This window comes from Mytilus californianus, unplaced genomic scaffold (assembly GCF_021869535.1).
Source record: "Mytilus californianus isolate M0D057914Y unplaced genomic scaffold, xbMytCali1.0.p SCAF_18, whole genome shotgun sequence".
In the NCBI taxonomy this organism is placed as follows: domain Eukaryota; kingdom Metazoa; phylum Mollusca; class Bivalvia; order Mytilida; family Mytilidae; genus Mytilus; species Mytilus californianus.
Window position 1 is genome coordinate 68,528 of NW_026262666.1, and position 20,692 is coordinate 89,219.

Below are 20,692 nucleotides of genomic sequence, written 5' to 3' on the forward strand. Positions count from 1 at the left end.
AAATTACATGAAAATTAGTCAGAGAAAATTCTACTTTTTGTTAAGAGTTGTGAACAGGCCTAAGGGATAGACAATGACTTGTATACCATATTAATCCTATCAAAGTTCATCTTCGCTAACCAAGGGTTACGATCCAGTCCCTTCCTCTGTGTAAAAATGGTTGTGTCTAGTGTTTTTACAAATTTCGTGAAGCAGGAACCGAAAATATACGTCGAAATTCCAACATTTGCGCAAGAAACATACCCAGGAACTAGAATTAGCTGATTAAGAACTTTAAAATTTGTCACTATATATTGTCCTATGTTTTTGGGGTAAAGACTTGTTGCATAATCAGCACGTGGCAATTGTTTATTTACTTTTTTTACATTTACACATGATCATCTTAAAGGCACTTTTTGATTGGATGAAGCCAGTTTCAATTGTAACCAGTGAAAATCGTTCCCTCATGGATCCCAATTTCTATCTTAATCCGCCAAGGGTGGAGAAGGGACTGGATTGTAACCCTTGGCTAGTGAAGTTGATCAAAGATTGGCATATAATACTCAAATAATGTAAGGGAAATTTCCTTTTGTACATAATATATATGCAGAAAACACAAAAATCAAATCTTAGTATTGTTTCAAACTATAAATCCAAATTTTCTTATTTTCCATTTTTCTATCCTTAAAAACATTTTTTTTTTATGGCCTGACAAACAGCGTTTTTTTTTTTATTCTCTTAACATAAAGGGCACCAAAGAATTTTAAAGTTAATACTGTCAGTTTCACAATTTATAGTTTTATATCCTGTAATTCCAGTCTCCACCCTAACCTGTTGAGTTAAATACCGTTACTTGTCGCGGCACATAGATTCACTCAACTTGTCATAATTAGAATTAAACTGATATTTAACCTGACGGCTCAGTTTACAGATTCTCCAGTTACAAAGCCATTATACTTTTAATTATACCTGATCCGATAACAATTAAACTACTTTTACTATTAAAACTATATGTATATGTCAATCTGCTTGGTAAATTTACAACTGAAATGCTCCGATCATGTACACATTTTCTAGCAATTAATTAGACATATTTAGATATAAATAAGAGCTATTGCAATGTCAAATAAATTGCGGTAAAATTTATCAATAAAGTTATACCGTTTACATGTCTGGTGCAAGCAATTATGACTTAAAATTTTTTTAATTCTTTAGAAAACTTGTAACAGTACTCTATTCCAGATGACCAGATGCCAGAAAATATGTCGATGGTTAAAGTGTTTCTGCTTTAAATTAATTTATATCATCATGAACTGAGAATCATAATGTATGGAAAATTATTTATATTAAATGACCAATTACCCTTGATAAGATCTTTCAAATTACCTCGTTTGACAAATCAAATCTTTATGTTGCTTGGATGATATTACCATCGATGATATTGAATACGACAAACATTTATCAAGACTCATAATAGATTTTCGTTGCTTTTTTTTTACTTTTCAAAATTGAAATTTAAAGGTATTTACATTCATATTAAATCATAAATACTATACATAAATCAAAAGATGACAAAAACCATTTCTACCTGTCAAAATATTACATAATGGATTTATAACTGAACTTAGATTTGAAAGAATGCCAGCACAAAATACTACTCATAAATACGACTTTAGTTCAGTGCTTCACCCTATACAAAATAAGAAAGATGTGGTAAGATGGCCAGCGAGAAAACTATCAACCAGAGACAAAATGATGTAGAGATTTCAAGATAATTGAGTGTATTTCAAACAGGAGGGTTTTTCTAATCTAATCAAAGAGCAACAGCCCTGAGATGAGATTAAGCTGAGAAACATTCCAGAGTTTGAAAGACCATAGATAATTTGTTTATCTCTGTTTTTTAGGCAACCTCAATGATATAGGCTCATGGTGTCATACGACTGAAAAAAACTCAATTAGCGTGATATGAAAATTTTTCACAGTATAAGATCAAAGCCAAATTTAAGTAAATAGCGATAATAGCAACGATAGGTAATGGTACTGCCTCATATACATGCATGTATATTACCGATTGTTGTGTTTTGTCATCCTATCCTCCCTACTTTGGCTAGTCCCCCTCATTTCCACATATTAAACCTCATATGACATATGTATGATGTCAAAATATTATATACACAAGCCTAATTTATTTCATCATGGTATTATATGTTCAGTTCTTCTAATAAATGCAAAGATGTTCGAATTGTTTTACACTAGTCATTTTGGACCACTTTATAACTTGCTGTTCAGCGTGAGCCAAGGCTCTGTGTTGAAGGCCGTACTTTTACCTATAATTGTTTACTTTTTACACATTGTGACTTGGATGGAGAGTTGTATGTCTACTTCATAGGGTGTGCACAGGGAATAATCTAGATGTCATGATTGCTCTGTGCCCACTCTTACCAAAGATGTGTTGTCATGACAAAACTGAACTGATCAAATTGTAAAGCTATATGCATGTGTGTCAGATGAATCTTCATTAACTAAAGAGAAAATAATTTAGCTATACTGAGTTACACAAGAACAAATAACCTCAATTTTCAGACCTCAACATGCTTTAATTTGATGTTGAAAAATGTTTTGCTGTTAGTTCATTAACAAATGATGAATAAGATCTGTCTCATAGTAGCACATTAAGGGACAAAAAATAAGCTGAGTATATTGTAAAAATAGTAGAAGCTACAAAACTGACAACAAAAATATTTTTGTAATGTTTTGAAGAATTTTCATAAGGATTCATAATCTTTTTTTTATTCATAAACATGATGTTTAAGCATGGTCTTGGTAAAACCTGTTTGAACTTCTTTCTTTTTCTTAAAAACTCTTTGATTTCATATTATAAGCAATATAATGGCCTTCATCATATTGACGTCAAAATGATAGTATCCAAATTTCTGACCAAACCATCATTACTTAGGAGTTAACCATTTGATCTTTGACTGCTAAGAGAATGAAAATATTGGTTGTGCATTTCTTGTGTTGTTCAGTATATTTTTTGTATCTTTACCTCTGATAATGTTTGAGTTGCAGTCAGTTTTAAATGTTCTCGTTCTAAGTCAGAAATTTTATGATCATGATCTTTCAATTCCGTGGAGGAGAGACCATATCTGTCTTTTGTTTTCATCAAGGCATTGGTTACCATGGCATCCTGTCGATCCGATTCAGCATTCTGTACCATTTTTCTCATGTAATCCAATTGCTTTTCCAGTAGCTGACTTCTAGTCTCAGCAGACGACAGTTGTGATTCAAGCTCTAATGAATATTCAAACATGCAAATTAGTAAATCTTTATGAATGAACATCAATTGATTATATTGGTTACTCGACAAAAGTTCAAAGTTTATGTTATTAGCTTTAAGTATCATGTTACTGAAAAACAAACTGAATGACCAAATGAAAAGAAGACACACAAAATCATTAAATTATTCATCAAATCCATTAAATTTAGTACAAAATCAATTAATGACAAATTTACCCCACAAAATTAAATATATAACGATCAATTTCACTCATTATTGCTTGGTTGGATAATATTATTAAAAATTAAAAACACAAATGAAAAGCTTCAGTAAATAACAAAATATAATATCATTCTTTCTTTGAAATTGTGCAATTGCTATGGAGATTGCATAAAATATTAAAATATTACGCCTTTGTTGAACATTATATATTAAAAGTTTCTATAAAAGTTAATTTACTATCTATATGTGAACATCTCAAATAGCCTATATACAAATCAAATCTAGCTACACTATGGAATGGGTTGAATACTGAACTCATTTGAGTGTAAAGTTGAATTTGACAAAACATAGGTTTTAAAATTTCAATGAAATTTAAAACATTATGAAATGCTTGCAATATAAAGACATAAAACCACAAATGAAAATTTTTAATGACATATTGGTTGGTTCTGAGGGTCTAAAGAAACAAACAAGATGTTTTAAGAAAATTCAATTGCTGACCTGCAATCATCCAGTGTAAGTTTAAATAAATGACCTATGGATCATTCAATCAAAACTTTGACTTTCAAGAACTGATACATCTCCAAAAGTGATGTCTTTTAAAGTAATTTCTTTTATAATATATCAACTATTCCATTCCCTTATTCAGTGAACCATGAAATCTGAGTCCAAAACCTTAATATTACATACATTTTGAAAAATTGATAAAAAAGAATATGCATTTCACTTTGATGTGACTTCATGGTAAACATCATCAAACCAAAACTAGTATACATATTTGTTTAGGGGCCAGCTGAAGGACGCCTCCGGGTGCGGGAGTTTCTCGCTGCATTGAAGACCCATTGGTGGCCTTCGGCTGTTGTCTGCTCTATGGTCAGGTTGTTGTCTCTTTGACACATTCCCCATTTCCATTCTCAATTTTATCATCAAACCAAAACTTTAACCTGATACGGGATGGACTAACTGATGTACGGTCGCACTGAGAGGAAACCATAAAGCTCCCTACTATCGTAGGTAGGGCTTAAAAAATATATATCACTTTACAAAGCCCAACCTAACTCACTTCAAGGCATATACAAAATAAGTGTATAATTACTAATTATACTTAAAATAAAATTAGCTCAATTAATCTGCATGGGTAGCTGAAAGTTGAGAAGATTGATTGACTGATTGATTGGTGTTTAACGCCACTTTCAGCACTATTGGTTATTTCGTGATAGTCAGTTTTATTTGTGGAGGAAGCTGGAGTGCCTGAGAGAACCATGACCTTCGACAGGAAAACTGTCAATCAGGATTGGAGTCAAAAGCACCTGCCATGGTGAGGTTTGAACTCACAACCTCAGTGTTGACAGGCTAGTGATGGAGAAGTTAAACTGCTTAGACCTATCCACCACTGAGGACCCGAAAGCAGAGAAAAGAAAGTTATTACAAAAATGTTAGGCAACCTAAAAAAAGTTTAATGGAAGAATGGTAGAAGATATCAAGAGGCAATCAAACTATAGCGAAGAAAAACTGACATTTTAATTTCAGAAAGCAATAAACTGCTTCGCCGAGCGCAGCTGTATACGACCGCAGAGGTCCAACCCTGAACAGTTGGGGCAAAAATGAACACAATATTCAAGCTTGATACAGGTCTGAATTTGGATTGTAATTAAATATTTGACACATTATAGGTTTCTGACACATAATAAATGTAGTCAAAGAACTTGAAATTGGTTGTATGATTTGAATTTATATTCAATTGAAGATTTCTTGCTGTTGTGCAAAACACTGTGCTGTTTGTGCAATACTTAGTAAATCTGTTTTCAGACTATATACAAAGAATGAGCAAAATAAATTGTGACCCCCAATTTTTTCTTTGGAAAATTGACAATTTCTTAAATCTTGAGGAAAAATAATTTGACCCCCCTACACAAATTTTTTTTTACCCGCCTCCCTCCAAAAAAATATATTATTTGAAGAGAATTTTCTTTGGAGGAAAAAAATTACCCCCCCCCCCCCAAAAAAAAAAAAATTGTTCCCTCCACCCCTCCTTTTTCCAAAAAAATTAATTTTGAAGAAATTTTTCTTTTTGTAAAATGTGGTACAAATTAAGAGTTATTGTCTAAAAACTATAAAAATGCTTGTTTAAGACCCTTTTTGGCCCCTAATTCCTTAACGGTTTGGGCAATTACCCCCAAAATGAATCCCAACCTTCTACTTGTGGTATTGAAACTTGTGGTACAATTTCAGAGCAATCAAAATACTTATACACAAGTTATTGTCCTGAAACTAGAAAAATGATTGTTTTGGCCCCTAATTCCTATTCCGTTGGGACCATCACCCCATCACCCCAAAAACAATCCCAACCTTCCTATTGTGGAATTGAATCTTTTATTCAATTTCATAGAGATCCATACACTTAAACTAAAGTTATTGTCCGGAAACCAAATGTCTTCGGACGATGCAGACGACGACAATGTGATACCAATATATGACTGCAAAACTTTTTTGCGGTCGTATAAAAAGACCAACAGAAATACAAAAGACCACAAAACACTACCCACAAAACTAAAGTATAAGTAACATAGAAGCAGTTTAACTCTTGCAAGGTCAGCAATTCCTGTGACAACCTCACTTAAGACAAACATATAATCTGTGTCGGATAGAAATTGATCTTATGCAAGTATATTACGTATACATGTACCTGTATAATACTTTGATTGATTTTGGAACATTATCTAAATACAAAATAAAAGATGAATTTTGGTCTGTTTTGTAAGGTTCTTATAACAACTTAATTTTCAAACAGTTACTGACTTTCCGTGGAGAATCTTTCAACCTGAAATAGTTTATAGATGTATTGCTATTCATTTGCATAATGTCCATTTCTATCCGACACAGTTATGTGTCACTCAAACAAAACTCATATTTGGTTCCAATCAGAATATAATTGGTCTCAAAAGAAAATGTTACTGTGGATTCATTTTTATTCGTGGTATACCAATTTTCGTGGGTTTCGTGGGTCACAGCGAACCACGAATTTAAGAATTCAACGAAAAATGTGTTTGGAGTCAGATGTTTATTTCCGGTTATGTTATGCAGTTCTTGTATAGTGTTGACTAGCGATAAACTTTGCAACATAACACGTGTTTCTATTGAAAGAAGATAAAAGTATTTTGATTAAATAAATAATAAAAAAAAACGAATATTAGTGATAAACTACTTTTTAAAATTGATTAAAACTGTTCATGGAAAATAACTAGAAGTTGTTAATTACCGTGTCATAGTTTGGATTACTGGTGATTAAAAATCAATAGGATTAAGTATGGGGATATTGCCCGTAGGTAATATTGTTTATGACAGGAACGTTTATTTTCACACCTTTTTCTTATATGACTGTTTATTATACCGTGATTAGGGAAGTAAGCTTTCAATCATATATCAATCATAGAGATTTGAATGCCTCATAAAATTACCGACAAAAATTTATAAATTGTAAAACAAACATATAATTAGTTGTCTCTGTCCACGATTTTAATCGAAGTTTTCAATGAACACTTTAACCTTGAATGACCAAGCGAGGATTTTGACAATTTAAACTTTTTCAATGAATTCCTTCTTTTTTGTTTTATTATTGATCAAACCAAGGATGTTATATGACATCCTAAATCAACCAGAAATTCACGAATTACGTATCTGAATTTATCTTTTTTTATCAATCAGCGATCCACGAATTTACGTTTACCACGAAACGTCTTTTTTTCTCTATCCACGAAAATTGATACCCACGAAAATAAATGAATCCACATATATATATATTTGTAGGTAAAGGGAAAAGACTTGGTTGCATATATATAGACCATTTCTATTTGGGTAAATACACAAAAAAAAGTTTATCTCTAAAAAAACAGGCCCTCAAGTTTTGTCTGATTAGAAAACAAAAGGTTTTTCAAATATTTAACTCAGAATGACCTAAAAAAAACCAACCTTTCTACAAAAAAGGCTATAAATGTCAAGAAAGATCAAACAATAAGCCTTTCAAATTGTAAGCTAACAATAATATATGACATTGCATATTTATACACGATTTAAGTGGTGTATTGAAGTGAAATATTTACACAAATGTTTTAAAGGTCTGTTGCTGTATTACTTTATCAAGTGGCCATTATCTATTTTCCAAGAGACAGTAAAAATCCACTCCAAAAAAAACTTACAACTGATCGTAAAAGCTCTTGTATGAATCTGACTAAAAAGCTGTTACCAGGTTAAACATAATGGTGACACTTGCATATATGAAGTTGTTACTAAGTTAAGACAGATGATCTCTGGACAAGATTCTCAAGACACTTTAATCTGAAGCTAACAACTACATGTTTGTTACATAAATTATATTATCGCTATTTTACATAACTTTCCTTTGATCTTGCTGACTGATAATTTCCTTTCTCAGCGGAGTCCAGTGATATGGAAAATTATCGCTAGAAACTAAGGAAACACGTGCTGTTGTCAATGAAATGAACAACATTGTCATAGGTAAAATAGCGATAAACAGATTATCATTGGTCATCTCAACTCGATTGCTTTTTTCAGTTTCGCCGTATTGGCTCAAGCGAGAAAATCAATCTCGTTGAGATAACCAACGATAATCTATAATTCCTATAACCAGTATAAAAAAAAATTCTTGTGTTCAGATTTATATCTGATCTTTAGAATTCAAAATTGGGAGAGAAAAAAACAGAAACTGTCATGATAGCATAGAGTGGATTCATTTATTGTTGTGGTTACATTGAAAAAGTGTATTCTCATGGCTACATAATTTTCTGGTAATAAAAATATTATGCATGCAAACCTATAGTAGTTATGTACTTTGTTGAACACTTTAATTTAAGGTTCACCTATACCCATTAATACCATCCACACCCTCCCAATTCATTTTTAAGCATAGCTAATAGCAAACACCTATAGCTAACTTACATATACATGTCCTTGTCATTCAGAACTTTAAATATTAAATAGCATCAATGGAGGATTTTATCAATTCAGTTCATAGATCAACCATAAAGTGATGCCGCAAAAATATCCAATAAGATTATGTGTATCAACATTGCATAAAATCAATTTCCTCCTAATTCATTGGGACAACTCTACAAAATCAAATGTTATTCACACTGAAATCTCTCATATAAAATGCAGAGGGAGAGAAGGACACTGCTTTGTAATAAATTGTAAGCTGCTACTGGATAAATCTAGCAGTCACAAAAACCAGTACATACTGTTCCTGTATATAACTGTTAAATAAAAATATATATGTTTAGAGTTTGGGTATAATGAACAATCTACTGAGCAGATCTAGCATATATACAAGAGGCAGTAAAAGCTAGCTATAGGGAAGAGGGATTAACTAAGCAAGGTGGACGATTGACTGCAAGAAAAAATAGATAGTTTGCTGTTTTAAAAACAAAATGTTTTAAATCAAATAATTTTTCTAATTTCTCCAACTGCAACAAGTTCAGTTCCAGGAAAAAAGTCATGATTTCGAAGAAAAAAAAAAAGAAAGAAATATACTGAACACATCTTTCTCCAGCTTTGGAGTATAATTAATGACCACAATGCAAAAAAAGTTAACAGTGCAGAAAAATGTGGCTAAAAATAAAAATGGAAAGTGGTTAAATGTGTGACTGTTAGGGCTGGCAGACTATATATGTGTACACAAAGCTACGGCCAATACCTCGTGACTGGGACAACATTTTCCTGGCATCTTCCTTCACATCGGGATGTGAATTTAATGAATAGCGAGTAGAAAGAGAGGTCACTTCTCCATCTCTGTCCTGTGAAAAAGAAGGTTGACTTTTCGGAGAAATCCTGCCATTTTCTTGATGTAAATTTAATGTAACATGATTTGATGATAAGGGGAGGTCACTCTCCCTACCTTGTGTATTTTTAGACACAGTTGACTGACGGGGCTCTTCAATATCTCTGTCTCTTTGCAAAATGTCTCTGTATTTATTTGTTTCTATCGCCAAACTTTTCAGATTGTCCTCGGCAGCTCCTCGTTCTAGCTCCAACTTTCTGATCTTGTCTTGAAGATTCTTTAGGGCTGATATTACCGCTGAAAAAAAACGACAATATTAAAATCGTGACATATTTTCTAAAAAAAAATTGCATTAAAGTGGTGTTAGTTGTATTAACTTAAATATTTAGTGGTCAATAAACATGATAAATGATAATGAATTTCATAACCAGCATTTTTAAGATGGAAAAATGTTTTCACTTATGATATTTCCAATACATGCCATACATGGGATACACAAGTAAACATACCAAGCTGCTGCTAGCTGATAATACAATTGATTAGTGTAAAAAATTGTAATAACAAATATAAAGAACTTTAAGGTAAATTCAAAAAGGGGAATCCATAAAACCTAACAAAACCATATGCTTGTGAGCCATATTTATTCATCTACTAACATGGCTAATATAAACATGAAAAATACTCACAGAACAAACAAAAATAAAAATATATGAAGTCTGCCATGCTGCGTAAATAAAAATTTGGAGAACCTAATAAACATGATAAATCGCCAAATGTATCTATATTGTTCATGCTGTTGAAGACCATATATATTGACCTCTAGAAGTCTGATTTTTTTATGTTGGAGAGTTTGCTGTATCATTGATGTATATCACTTTTAAGGATGTTTGCTCCTCTTGTTTTTGAATTTTTGCCAGATTTTCGGAATCCTCTGATTTTATCCATGTTTAGCAATTAAAAATTTGTCCACTAACCCCTACTTTTCTTTTCAAATTTTTTTACATATAGTTTTAAAAGCCTTTTTTGAATAACTTACAAAAATCTTGTTATTATTTCATAGTTTTTAAAAGAGAAAAGCAGACAATGTTAAAAGTATGAAAAATCTAGAGAGAATAATTTCACGCCAAATTTTCAGTGTCTTATATCTCGAAAATAAGCACACTGACCCTTCATTTTTTTCTGCTTTTTTAGTTCTTTTATAATTATTTATATACTATCATTTTATAACAGTCTTTTAAAAGGCTTGTTATTCTGAAACAGAGTAGCGAACATCCTTAAGTAAGTACAAAACTGTATGGACTGCAACCTGAAAATGGCAAGACACACAGACAGAATGCCTCATTTTCAGGGTGGTCATAAAATATTACAGGGTCCCAACAATATAATTATTTGAAAATAAATATCAGAGTAGCTAATGGCTGTGAAATAATATAATACCCACTTAACACAATCCTCTTATACCCATTTGTTAAAGGCATTTATACATTTAAACTTTTCGATAAGCTGTGATTTGTATTCATGTGAAATATGAATATTAAATCATTACATAACCTCTTTAACTGCATGATTTGTTTTTTTATTAATTTGAATTAATTTGAATTAAAATACTGGATAACAGTTAAATGTTGAAGACAAATATCAAGGAAGTCTTAATGACACTTTTCAATAAAAGAAGCACTTTTACAACTACAATGTTCATAACTTTAGTTTTACTATAAATTTTAGCCACTATAGGATCAGACTTTAGTATGGAACTAGCCACTATCATGACTATAGTGCTCTATTATAGAACCAACTCCCCCTTAGGTCATGCTTAATATGGAAATCAATGCGCAAGGAAAGAAGATTGTAGCCGTGCTCCTAAATCCAGGTACCCTTGCATGAACATCAGCTAAGAGATTTCTAAATTGTTAAGATAAGATCATTAATAAGCTTTTAAGCGTTATGACTTTTTTAAACATTGAGATGAACTTGTGTGACAATTTCGTTGTTTTTTGCCATGGCGTCATCAGTTTCTCTTCCGACTAATGTGTTTTGAATGTCCCTCTCTTTTTTACATTTCCATAAAGCTTTAAGTAACAGTTATGAGATTGATTGATTGATTACTTCTTAACATCTTATCAATCAATCTATGCTTCATCAAGGACAAAGCAATGACGAATTAATAGCATGCAAAATAAAGTGTTAGTGTTCCATACATGAGGAAGTAAAATTAAACCCAAAAACCAATTTAAAATTCAATCTACTAACTTTCTATTGTAAAAATGGCTTGAGGACAAGGCAAAGGAAAACATAACACTCAGCACAAAAAGGGACATTATTTAGGTTTTCTCTGAACGTTGGATACTGGTAAGACTTCTCTTTAGAGGGACAATATTTAGGTTTTCTCTGAACGTTGGATACTGGTAAGACTTCTTTTTAGAGGGACAATATTTAGGTTTTCTCTGAACGTTGGATACTGGTAAGACTTCTTTTTAGAGGGACAATATTTAGGTTTTCTCTGAACGTTGGATACTGGTAAGACTTCTTTTTAGAGGGACAATATTTAGGTTTTCTCTGAACGTTGGATACAGGTAAGACTTCTTTTTAGAGGGACAATATTTAGGTTTTCTCTGAACGTTGGATACAGGTAAGACTTCTTTTTAGAGGGACAATATTTAGGTTTTCTCTGAACGTTGGATACTGGTAAGACTTCTTTTTAGAGGGACAATATTTAGGTTTTCTCTGAACGTTGGATACTGGTAAGACTTCTCTTTAGAGGGACAATATTTAGGTTTTCTCTGAATGTTGGATACTGGTAAGACTTCTTTTTAGAGGGACAATATTTAGGTTTTCTCTGAACGCTGGATACTGGTAAGACTTCTTTTTAGAGGGACAATATTTAGGTTTTCTCTGAACGTTGGATACTGGTAAGACTTCTTTTTAGAGGGACAATATTTAGGTTTTCTCTGAACGCTGGATACTGGTAAGACTTCTTTTTAGAGGGACAATATTTAGGTTTTCTCTGAACGTTGGATACTGGTAAGACTTCTTTTTAGAGGGACAATATTTAGGTTTTCTCTGAACGTTGGATACTGGTAAGACTTCTTTTTAGAGGGACAATATTTAGGTTTTCTCTGAACGCTGGATACTGGTAAGACTTCTTTTTAGAGGGACAATATTTAGGTTTTCTCTGAACGCTGGATACTGGTAAGACTTCTTTTTAGAGGGACAATATTTAGGTTTTCTCTGAACGCTGGATACTGGTAAGACTTCTTTTTAGAGGGACAATATTTAGGTTTTCTCTGAACGCTGGATACTGGTAAGACTTCTTTTTAGAGGGACAATATTTAGGTTTTCTCTGAACGCTGGATACTGGTAAGACTTCTTTTTAGAGGGACAATATTTAGGTTTTCTCTGAACGTTGGATACTGGTAAGACTTCTTTTTAGAGGGACAATATTTAGGTTTTCTCTGAACGTTGGATACTGGTAAGACTTCTTTTTAGAGGGACAATATTTAGGTTTTCTCTGAACGTTGGATACTGGTAAGACTTCTTTTTAGAGGGACAATATTTAGGTTTTCTCTGAACGTTGGATACTGGTAAGACTTCTTTTTAGAGGGACAATATTTAGGTTTTCTCTGAACGTTGGATACTGGTAAGACTTCTTTTTAGAGGGACAATATTTAGGTTTTCTCTGAACGTTGGATACTGGTAAGACTTCTTTTTAGAGGGATAATATTTAGGTTTTCTCTGAACGTTGGATACTGGTAAGACTTCTTTTTAGAGGGACAATATTTAGGTTTTCTCTGAACGTTGGATACTGGTAAGACTTCTTTTTAGAGGGACAATATTTAGGTTTTCTCTGAACGATGGATACTGGTAAGACTTCTTTTTAGAGGGACAATATTTAGGTTTTCTCTGAACGTTGGATACTGGTAAGACTTCTTTTTAGAGGGACAATATTTAGGTTTTCTCTGAACGTTGGATACTGGTAAGACTTCTTTTTAGAGGGACAATATTTAGGTTTTCTCTGAACGTTGGATACTGGTAAGACTTCTTTTTAGAGGGACAATATTTAGGTTTTCTCTGAACGTTGGATACTGGTAAGACTTCTTTTTAGAGGGACAATATTTAGGTTTTCTCTGAACGCTGGATACTGGTAAGACTTCTTTTTAGAGGGACAATATTTAGGTTTTCTCTGAACGTTGGATACTGGTAAGATCTTCGTTTTAGAGGGACAAATCAAATAATGTGAAAATATCTAGGAATTTTCTCAAAAATATTGGGGTCAAAATTCACGCATGACTTACCTGTTCTGTTATAGCATTTCTTTCGGGCTTCAAAACAAATCCAACATTTATGCTTAAGTAAGGCTTTATATAGAGAATATCATATGGCTTTTTCAATATCACACCTGTATCAACCCGAGACACCAATATAATCACAAGAGCTCTGCTCGAGGGATTATATTGGTTGAGGGTTATTATTGATAATAATAATAAATATCTTTTATAATACATTTTTCTTAATTAATTTTAATTAATTTCATTATACATTATATCGTGTTATAGATATGATATATTGCATAAACAGAGGTTGAGATGACTCTCTCCTTCATATCATCCTAAATTCTAATGCAACATTGTTTGTAACGTTCATTTTGATTGGATAACGCCACCAATTTTCATGGCATCAATTCACAATTGATGCTATGAAAACGTATGCGCAAGCACAGACAACGTATCACAGATTTTAAATGTATGATTTGACGTTGTTTTCCGTCAGTATCATTAGAATGGAGAAAAAGTGTCACCAGTAAACTTAATTTGTGACCATCAAATCACCAATGAATGCCGTTGGAGCTTAAAATACGATACAGTTATCTCCTAATTCTCATGCTTAAAATTAAACCCAAACCCTGTAACAAAAAAATGCAGGTGCTTTGTTTACAAAAGCATAGCATTTAAAGAACAAAAAGCCATACAGAAAAAGTATACAATACAAAACTTTGTAAACAATATTTAATTACCTGTCCTATTATTCTCAGGGTATGCTTTTGTTGGTTTAGTTTGTCTGTAATCATCATTGATAAATGGCTTGTTTGGGTATTCATGGTACTGTGTGTTGTCGTGGTTCAAGGTAAAACTCTCATCTTGGTTCCTATACAGAGGTCGTTTTGCAGGACTCCGCAGTGATCCCATATGAGGTGAAAATGTCTACAGAAATAAATGAATGAAATAAATATATATTATTAAGGAAAATGAAGCTATCACCTGATATATGAAATTCCACTTAAAAGTATCCTGACCTTTAACCCTTGTTCTGTCATAGTTTGATTTTCTGTATAATATGCCAATACTTTGACTTTTTTTTTTTAATTTTGGGGACCCAGCATTTCAGGACTAGGGATCTATTTATAATTATGACTAAAGGGTGAACAGAGATATAGGTATATGTCAATAAGGCAGATGTATTGTAGACTCATTCTGACTTATGGTGAGTAAGACTTTAGGTTACTATTTAAAAGGATATAAAAAAAGAAGATGTGGTATGATTGCCAATGAGACAACTCTTCACAAGAGACCAAATGACACAGAAATTAACAACTATAGGTCACCGTCAACCTTCAACAAAGAGCAAAGCCCAGACCGCACAGTCAGCTATAAAAGGCCCCGAAATGACCATGTAAAACAATTCAAACGAGAAAACGAACGGCCTAAATTATGTACAAAATATGAACGAAAAACAAATATGTAACACATAAACAAACGACAACCACTGAATTACAGGCTCCTGACTTGGGACAGGCACATACATACAGAATGTGGAGGGGTTAAACATGTTGGTTATAGGGGCCTGTAACAAAACAGCCCATTTTTGGTCAAGGTAATAGGAAGTAACAAGGCTTCAATTCAGTTTCATAGTTATGCATGGCAGAAAAATTAGCACTTAAATTTTTTTTTTACATGATCATAGATATATATCCAGTTTTTACTTGATAAAGGAATTGTTATCTTAAAATATATTGAAATTAATGGGATCATTCAGCAAAGTCTATCACATAAATTTAAGAGCTTGATGTCACATCACATTTGCTTTCAAAATAATAAATAATTTAAACAAGTACATGTATATTCTGCAAAATCTATTGCATAATTTTTGAGAGCTTGATGTCACATGACATTTGCTTTCAAATTGTTAATATTTCTTAAACAAGTACATGTATATATGCAAATGATGTGGTATACATGCAGAAAAATCCTAAACTAAAATTTATTAAATTCCAGTCAAAATAAAACTTAGAAAATGACCAGGTTGCCACCAGAAAAAGGATATAAACTTCCATTTAATTACACATTTTCTAACATTTAGGCGAAAGCAGAGAAAATCTTTTCACATGATAATATACATGATATATATAGATCTATATGAAAATAAATTCCAATGTTAAAGTGTAACTTACACAATGCATTGTCCTGGTGCAAATTTCAAAAGCTAAAAATACCTTTAAATCAATTACTTGCATGAATTAAGAACCATTTAATTAATAATAATAAATATTCATAATTTTAGCATGTAAAGCATGTAAAGTGCAAGCACATTTTAGAAATTTCAAGTAAAAAATAAACAATTTAATGTCATAAAAAGAACACAAAAAAAGACATAATTTTCAAAATACCAAGAACAATAATAATATAGCTTTCAATAAAAATAAAATGCCTATACCTTAATCATTTTTGTATAAAATCCACTAAAACAACATGTATATATTCAACTTATGCCTCCCAATCTATTAAATGCAATTGAACATTGTTGAACTGGGTAGTATAGCATGAATACTACATTATAATATAAACATGTTTACACTTGTATGTTTTACCTGTCAATCAGGTGTACAATCCAATACTCTTACTGTTTTAAATCACTTTCTCCTTTCAAATACCAATTATGTAAATGAGTAACCAAATATAGGCTGTGTACTCAGTAATTAACTGGGGAATTCTTAGGTAACATGATTAAATTTGCAAATATTGTTTGAAAATCTTTGTGATAATTAATTTTTTATCTATATATCAAGAAAGTAATTAGTAAATGTTGTAGATAATACATTTTTTTAATTCTCTATTTCATTCTGTGAAATTTATTAAGAAAACAAATAAAGAAACAATTGTACAGCAATGCAAGACAAAGATTGGAAAACAAGTGACAAGTCATTTATACAAATTATACCTTCATGATCTTGTTTCATGCACTCCTTTAAAAAATGTTTTTTTTTTCTTATATATGTGAAAAAAAGAAGTGAAAATTTAATCTCAGGTGCATGTAAGGGCTTCTATTGTTTTAATGTGTATACAAAATCGTAGTTCCTGTGTGGTGTGTTCATTTTTTTTTCTCTTGGCAATATACACAGTTTAACAAATAATTTCTTTAAAATGTACAATTATTATAGAAATATCTTTTGATTAGAATCGTCACGACATTGTTTTATTATTGACTTTCACGACTCTATCATAAGAACGGTGAATTTTCTTTTTGATTTCGTTCACTAGATTTCCCACTGTATTGTCGTTGTCTATACATGTATTTCGTTCACTAGATTTCCGACTGTATTGCCGTTGTCTATACATCATGTACATGTATTTCATTCACTAGATTTCCCACTGTATTGCCGTTGTCTATACATGTATTTCGTTCACTAGATTTCCGACTGTATTGCCGTTGTCTATACATGTATTTCGTTAACTAGATTTCCGATGGTATTGCCGTTGTCTATACATGTATTTCTTTCACTAGATTTCCCACTGTATTGCTGTTGTCTATACATGTATTTCGTTCACTAGATTTCCCACTGTATTGCTGTTGTCTATACATGTATTTCGTTCACTAGATTTCCCACTGTATTGCTGTTGTCTATACATGTATTTCGTTAACTAGATTTCCCACTGTATTGCTGTTGTCTATACATGTATTTCTTTCACTAGATTTCCCACTGTATTGCTGTTGTCTATACATGTATTTCGTACACTAGATTTCCCACTGTATTGCTGTTGTCTATACATGTATTTCATTCACTAGATTTCCCACTGTATTGCTGTTGTCTATACATGTATTTCGTTCACTAGATTTCCCACTGTATTGCTGTTGTCTATACATGTATTTCGTTCACTAGATTTATCACTGTATTGCTGTTGTCTATACATGTATTTCGTTCACTAGATTTCCCACTGTATTGCCATTGTCTATACATGTATTTCGTTCACTAGATTTCCCACTGTATTGCCGTTGTCTATACATGTATTTCGTTAACTTAGAATTATTTATCATGTTTATGTTATACCCTTGAAATAATTTTTTCACCATTTTATAACCTTTTAATACTGTAATTAAAAAAATTCAACAAAATGTGCCCAAATAACAAGGCTTTTAAATTTGTAAAAAAAACAAAAAATGACACCTACCATCTTTATTCAATCAAAATCATACCTCTACTTGTTTATCGTATTTACCAAAAAACATTCAAAGATCTGTCTGCTAATTTTGACCCGGACATACTAAATTAAGTAACAAACGACCCAGGTGCATAACTAAATCAAGATATCTTTTATTATGGAACATTAGTACTATGAAGATCCAATTTTATTCTTTCCACTGAAATGAAAAACTACTTAAAAAATGTAAATGGGTTTTGCTTTTTTTTTTCCGTTTCAGTGTATATGGAAAAACACCATTAAATGTTAATATAAATGTAAATTTGGTAAACAGGAATTGACTTGAAGCCGAAACTGATAAAGGGCTGATAAACTGTAAAAGATAGTTAACATTTATCTCTTTGGAGCATCTTACGGACTATTGTTCACGATATTATTCATTGTTTGAGATGTCTACATACAGAACAAAACAGCTAAGAGATCAATGTACCGTATTTCCATTTAAATCGTACAATTCACAATACAACAGCACAGTTATCTAACAATAGCTCGGTTATGAACTTACGATACAAATTTGTATTGAATCACTTCTATGCAAATCATTGTATAACAGAAAGTACTGTTGAGCATATTAAACCGTATTGAAACTGAAATGGCAAATTCATTTGCAGATAAAAGCAATTAACAGAAGCCTTTAATCTGAAAGATGGGCTGTAAAGTTATAATGATAACGCTCAATTGTAATATACTTTTAAATTGAATATGAATTTATAAATTTTAATAGTTTTGAAAACTTACTTTGTATTGAAAAAACACTTTTAAAAAGATCAGCTTTCTTCCAAATGTACGTTCATATCATCTCAAATTTTTTACACAATAAACATATTCAGATCTTTTCAAGTGTCCCAGCTCAATGAGTAGTTGAAAGCACAATGCAAAGACATGAATCAGCAGATCTTGAATGAGGATGGCAAACAATAATAAAGTAATAAAAACTTGTAGTCATTTTTTTTTTACAATTAACATGATAAAGATAACAACAAGATCTCACTTCACATTTTAAGAACAGTTTACTTAAGTGAGTTAGTACATGTAAATTTATTTAGTACTGAAAAAAAACCTAAATTTCATGTACTTATGGTTTTTAAGATACATTTTTTTATGATATGAAAAGCCCCTTAACTGTTATTAATGGAATTCTTTTAAATCAGAACCTCTTTGCTACCATGATTTCATTTTAACCCCGACATCGGGTACTCAGTTTCATTGATTTTTAACCAAAACTATAGTTCTGAAACAAAATACATTTTCTTTAGGTTTGTATACAATTCGAATTTGTCAAACGCATGAAATAAAGTATCTACAAAAAAAAACAGAGGAAATTGGAAGCCAAAATAATAAAAGAATTTACAGTATTTATCAATAATGTGATTTTATTCCCCTAAATGCTTCTATCCTCCATGTTCTCTGAAAATTCAAAATTTACCATAGATTTGTTAAAGCTAAATACTGAATTCTTGTTTACAGCTACGATTCATTGCTATCCCTGCAATTGAACCTTCCCCGGGAAGAAAAAAAACGGTAACTGACCTGAATATTCTCCCCTATACTACAGAACGCCATCTTGGATTAAATATGGGATAAATACTTAATAAGATATATGATAGCCTTCTAATTGTTTACTAATTGATTTAATCATTAATTCAGACCCTCTATGGAAGAGCTTACTATTAAATGTATACACAATAGGCATATATTGTATATGTATACAATTGAAGTTTTTCTGTTAACACATTTTTAACAAGGTACATTAATTATGCACAGATATTGAACTCTGACATTAACTACTAAAGAAGACTTTCTGTTAAACAACTTTTTTTTTTTAAATGTAAGATAAAAAAAATACAAAGGAAATTGTAGCAGGTAAAATACGGTAGATTTTGTAGTGGGTTTGACAGGAATATAAGTAAATTGTCTTATTTCATGTTTTAAAGACAAAATGTACAGAAGTAAAAAAGTTTCACAAATCTAAAATTAAGCAATATATTTCATATAAAAAAAACTTTTTTTTAAAATTTGTCTTTTTATTTTGGTCAGATTTTGTTGAAATATTTACTGTCAAACTCATACAGTCAGGGATATAACTCTATAGGGTTATTACAGAAAATAACTTGCATGTGTTATTACAGATACTTTTATGAGTTGTCTACTCTTTAATCCTTAAATTTACTAAATCTGTAATAACATATGTTTGTTATTTGTAAAATAAACCATAAATATTTTTATTTTTAGTGGGCTCTAGGGAACTCTTGAAACTTTGCGCAGAAACTAAATGCATAGCCTTGATAACTAACTATTAATTTAGATTAATACATTTTTCATTAACCATGGTAAATCAATGAGACAAGGCTTTTAAGTGATTAACTTAGCTGTAATAACAAGGCTTAGTTATTAAAGGCATGTAACTTATTAAATGAGACACTTGGGAATTACTGGGAAGCTTGCGCAGAACCTCATTACATGCTCTGATCATTACTTCTTACAATAAATTTAAATACATTGTAATTGAGCATAATCTATGTCTGAGAAAATGCTTTGAAGTGATGTAGAGAAGCTGTAATAACACCCTTTAGTTATTTCAGGCATATTTGTTCTGTAATAACATAGGTGTGATATGCATGATTAGCAAACTATGAACTGTTATATCTTTCTATAGTTAAGTATACATAAAGACAGTAGCAATATCAATAGAACTTGTATACATTTTAACAAAACTAATGATGTATATTGTCCCTTTGAAACATATAACATACATATGTTATCACAGTTCTTTGATTTTTTTGTCCACAATAACAAGCGTATGTTATTTTTCTCTAATAACCCTATAGAGTTATATCCTTGACTGTCATAAATGAGTAGTTTTTTTACGGTTATCATAAAACATTTTTAAAACATGACATTGAAATTTGTTCCCTACACAGGCATGTGCATACCATGTTTACATGCTTA

At 31.4% G+C, this 20,692-nt stretch overlaps 1 protein-coding gene and 2 long non-coding RNA genes across 10 annotated transcripts in view; 1 reads left to right on the forward strand and 2 right to left on the reverse strand.

Moving 5' to 3' along the window:
- LOC127726509 (uncharacterized) overlaps nt 1–20,692 on the reverse strand; it is a 264,243-nt gene that overhangs the window by 40,961 nt on the left and 202,590 nt on the right. The gene's annotated exons all lie outside the window — the stretch shown is intronic.
- Nucleotides 1–20,692, reverse strand: part of LOC127726499 (centrosomal protein of 57 kDa-like) — a 51,205-nt gene that overhangs the window by 12,571 nt on the left and 17,942 nt on the right. The window contains exons 1-4 of one of the 4 annotated variants that reach the window (XM_052233859.1): nt 19,274–19,310; nt 14,284–14,470; nt 9,390–9,569; nt 3,026–3,270 (exon numbers count right to left, since the gene is read on the reverse strand). In XM_052233859.1, coding sequence (XP_052089819.1) covers nt 3,026–3,270; nt 9,390–9,569; nt 14,284–14,470; nt 19,274–19,306 — 645 coding nt within the window. In that variant the 5' untranslated portion in view covers nt 19,307–19,310. Of the gene's footprint in view, nt 1–3,025; nt 3,271–9,188; nt 9,570–14,283; nt 14,471–15,980; nt 16,094–19,273; nt 19,311–20,692 lie in introns of those variants that run through there. The other 3 variants (XM_052233856.1, XM_052233858.1, XM_052233857.1) reach the window with 3 other exon arrangements.
- On the forward strand, nt 11,572–13,396 carry LOC127726508 (uncharacterized). Of its 5 annotated transcripts, XR_007993550.1 has the most exons (5): nt 11,572–11,821; nt 12,270–12,381; nt 12,662–12,941; nt 12,998–13,109; nt 13,166–13,396. It is a non-coding gene; the product is annotated as an uncharacterized LOC127726508 (long non-coding RNA). The 5 variants fall into 5 exon arrangements; XR_007993551.1 differs by lacking the exon at nt 12,998–13,109; XR_007993546.1 differs by lacking the exon at nt 12,662–12,941.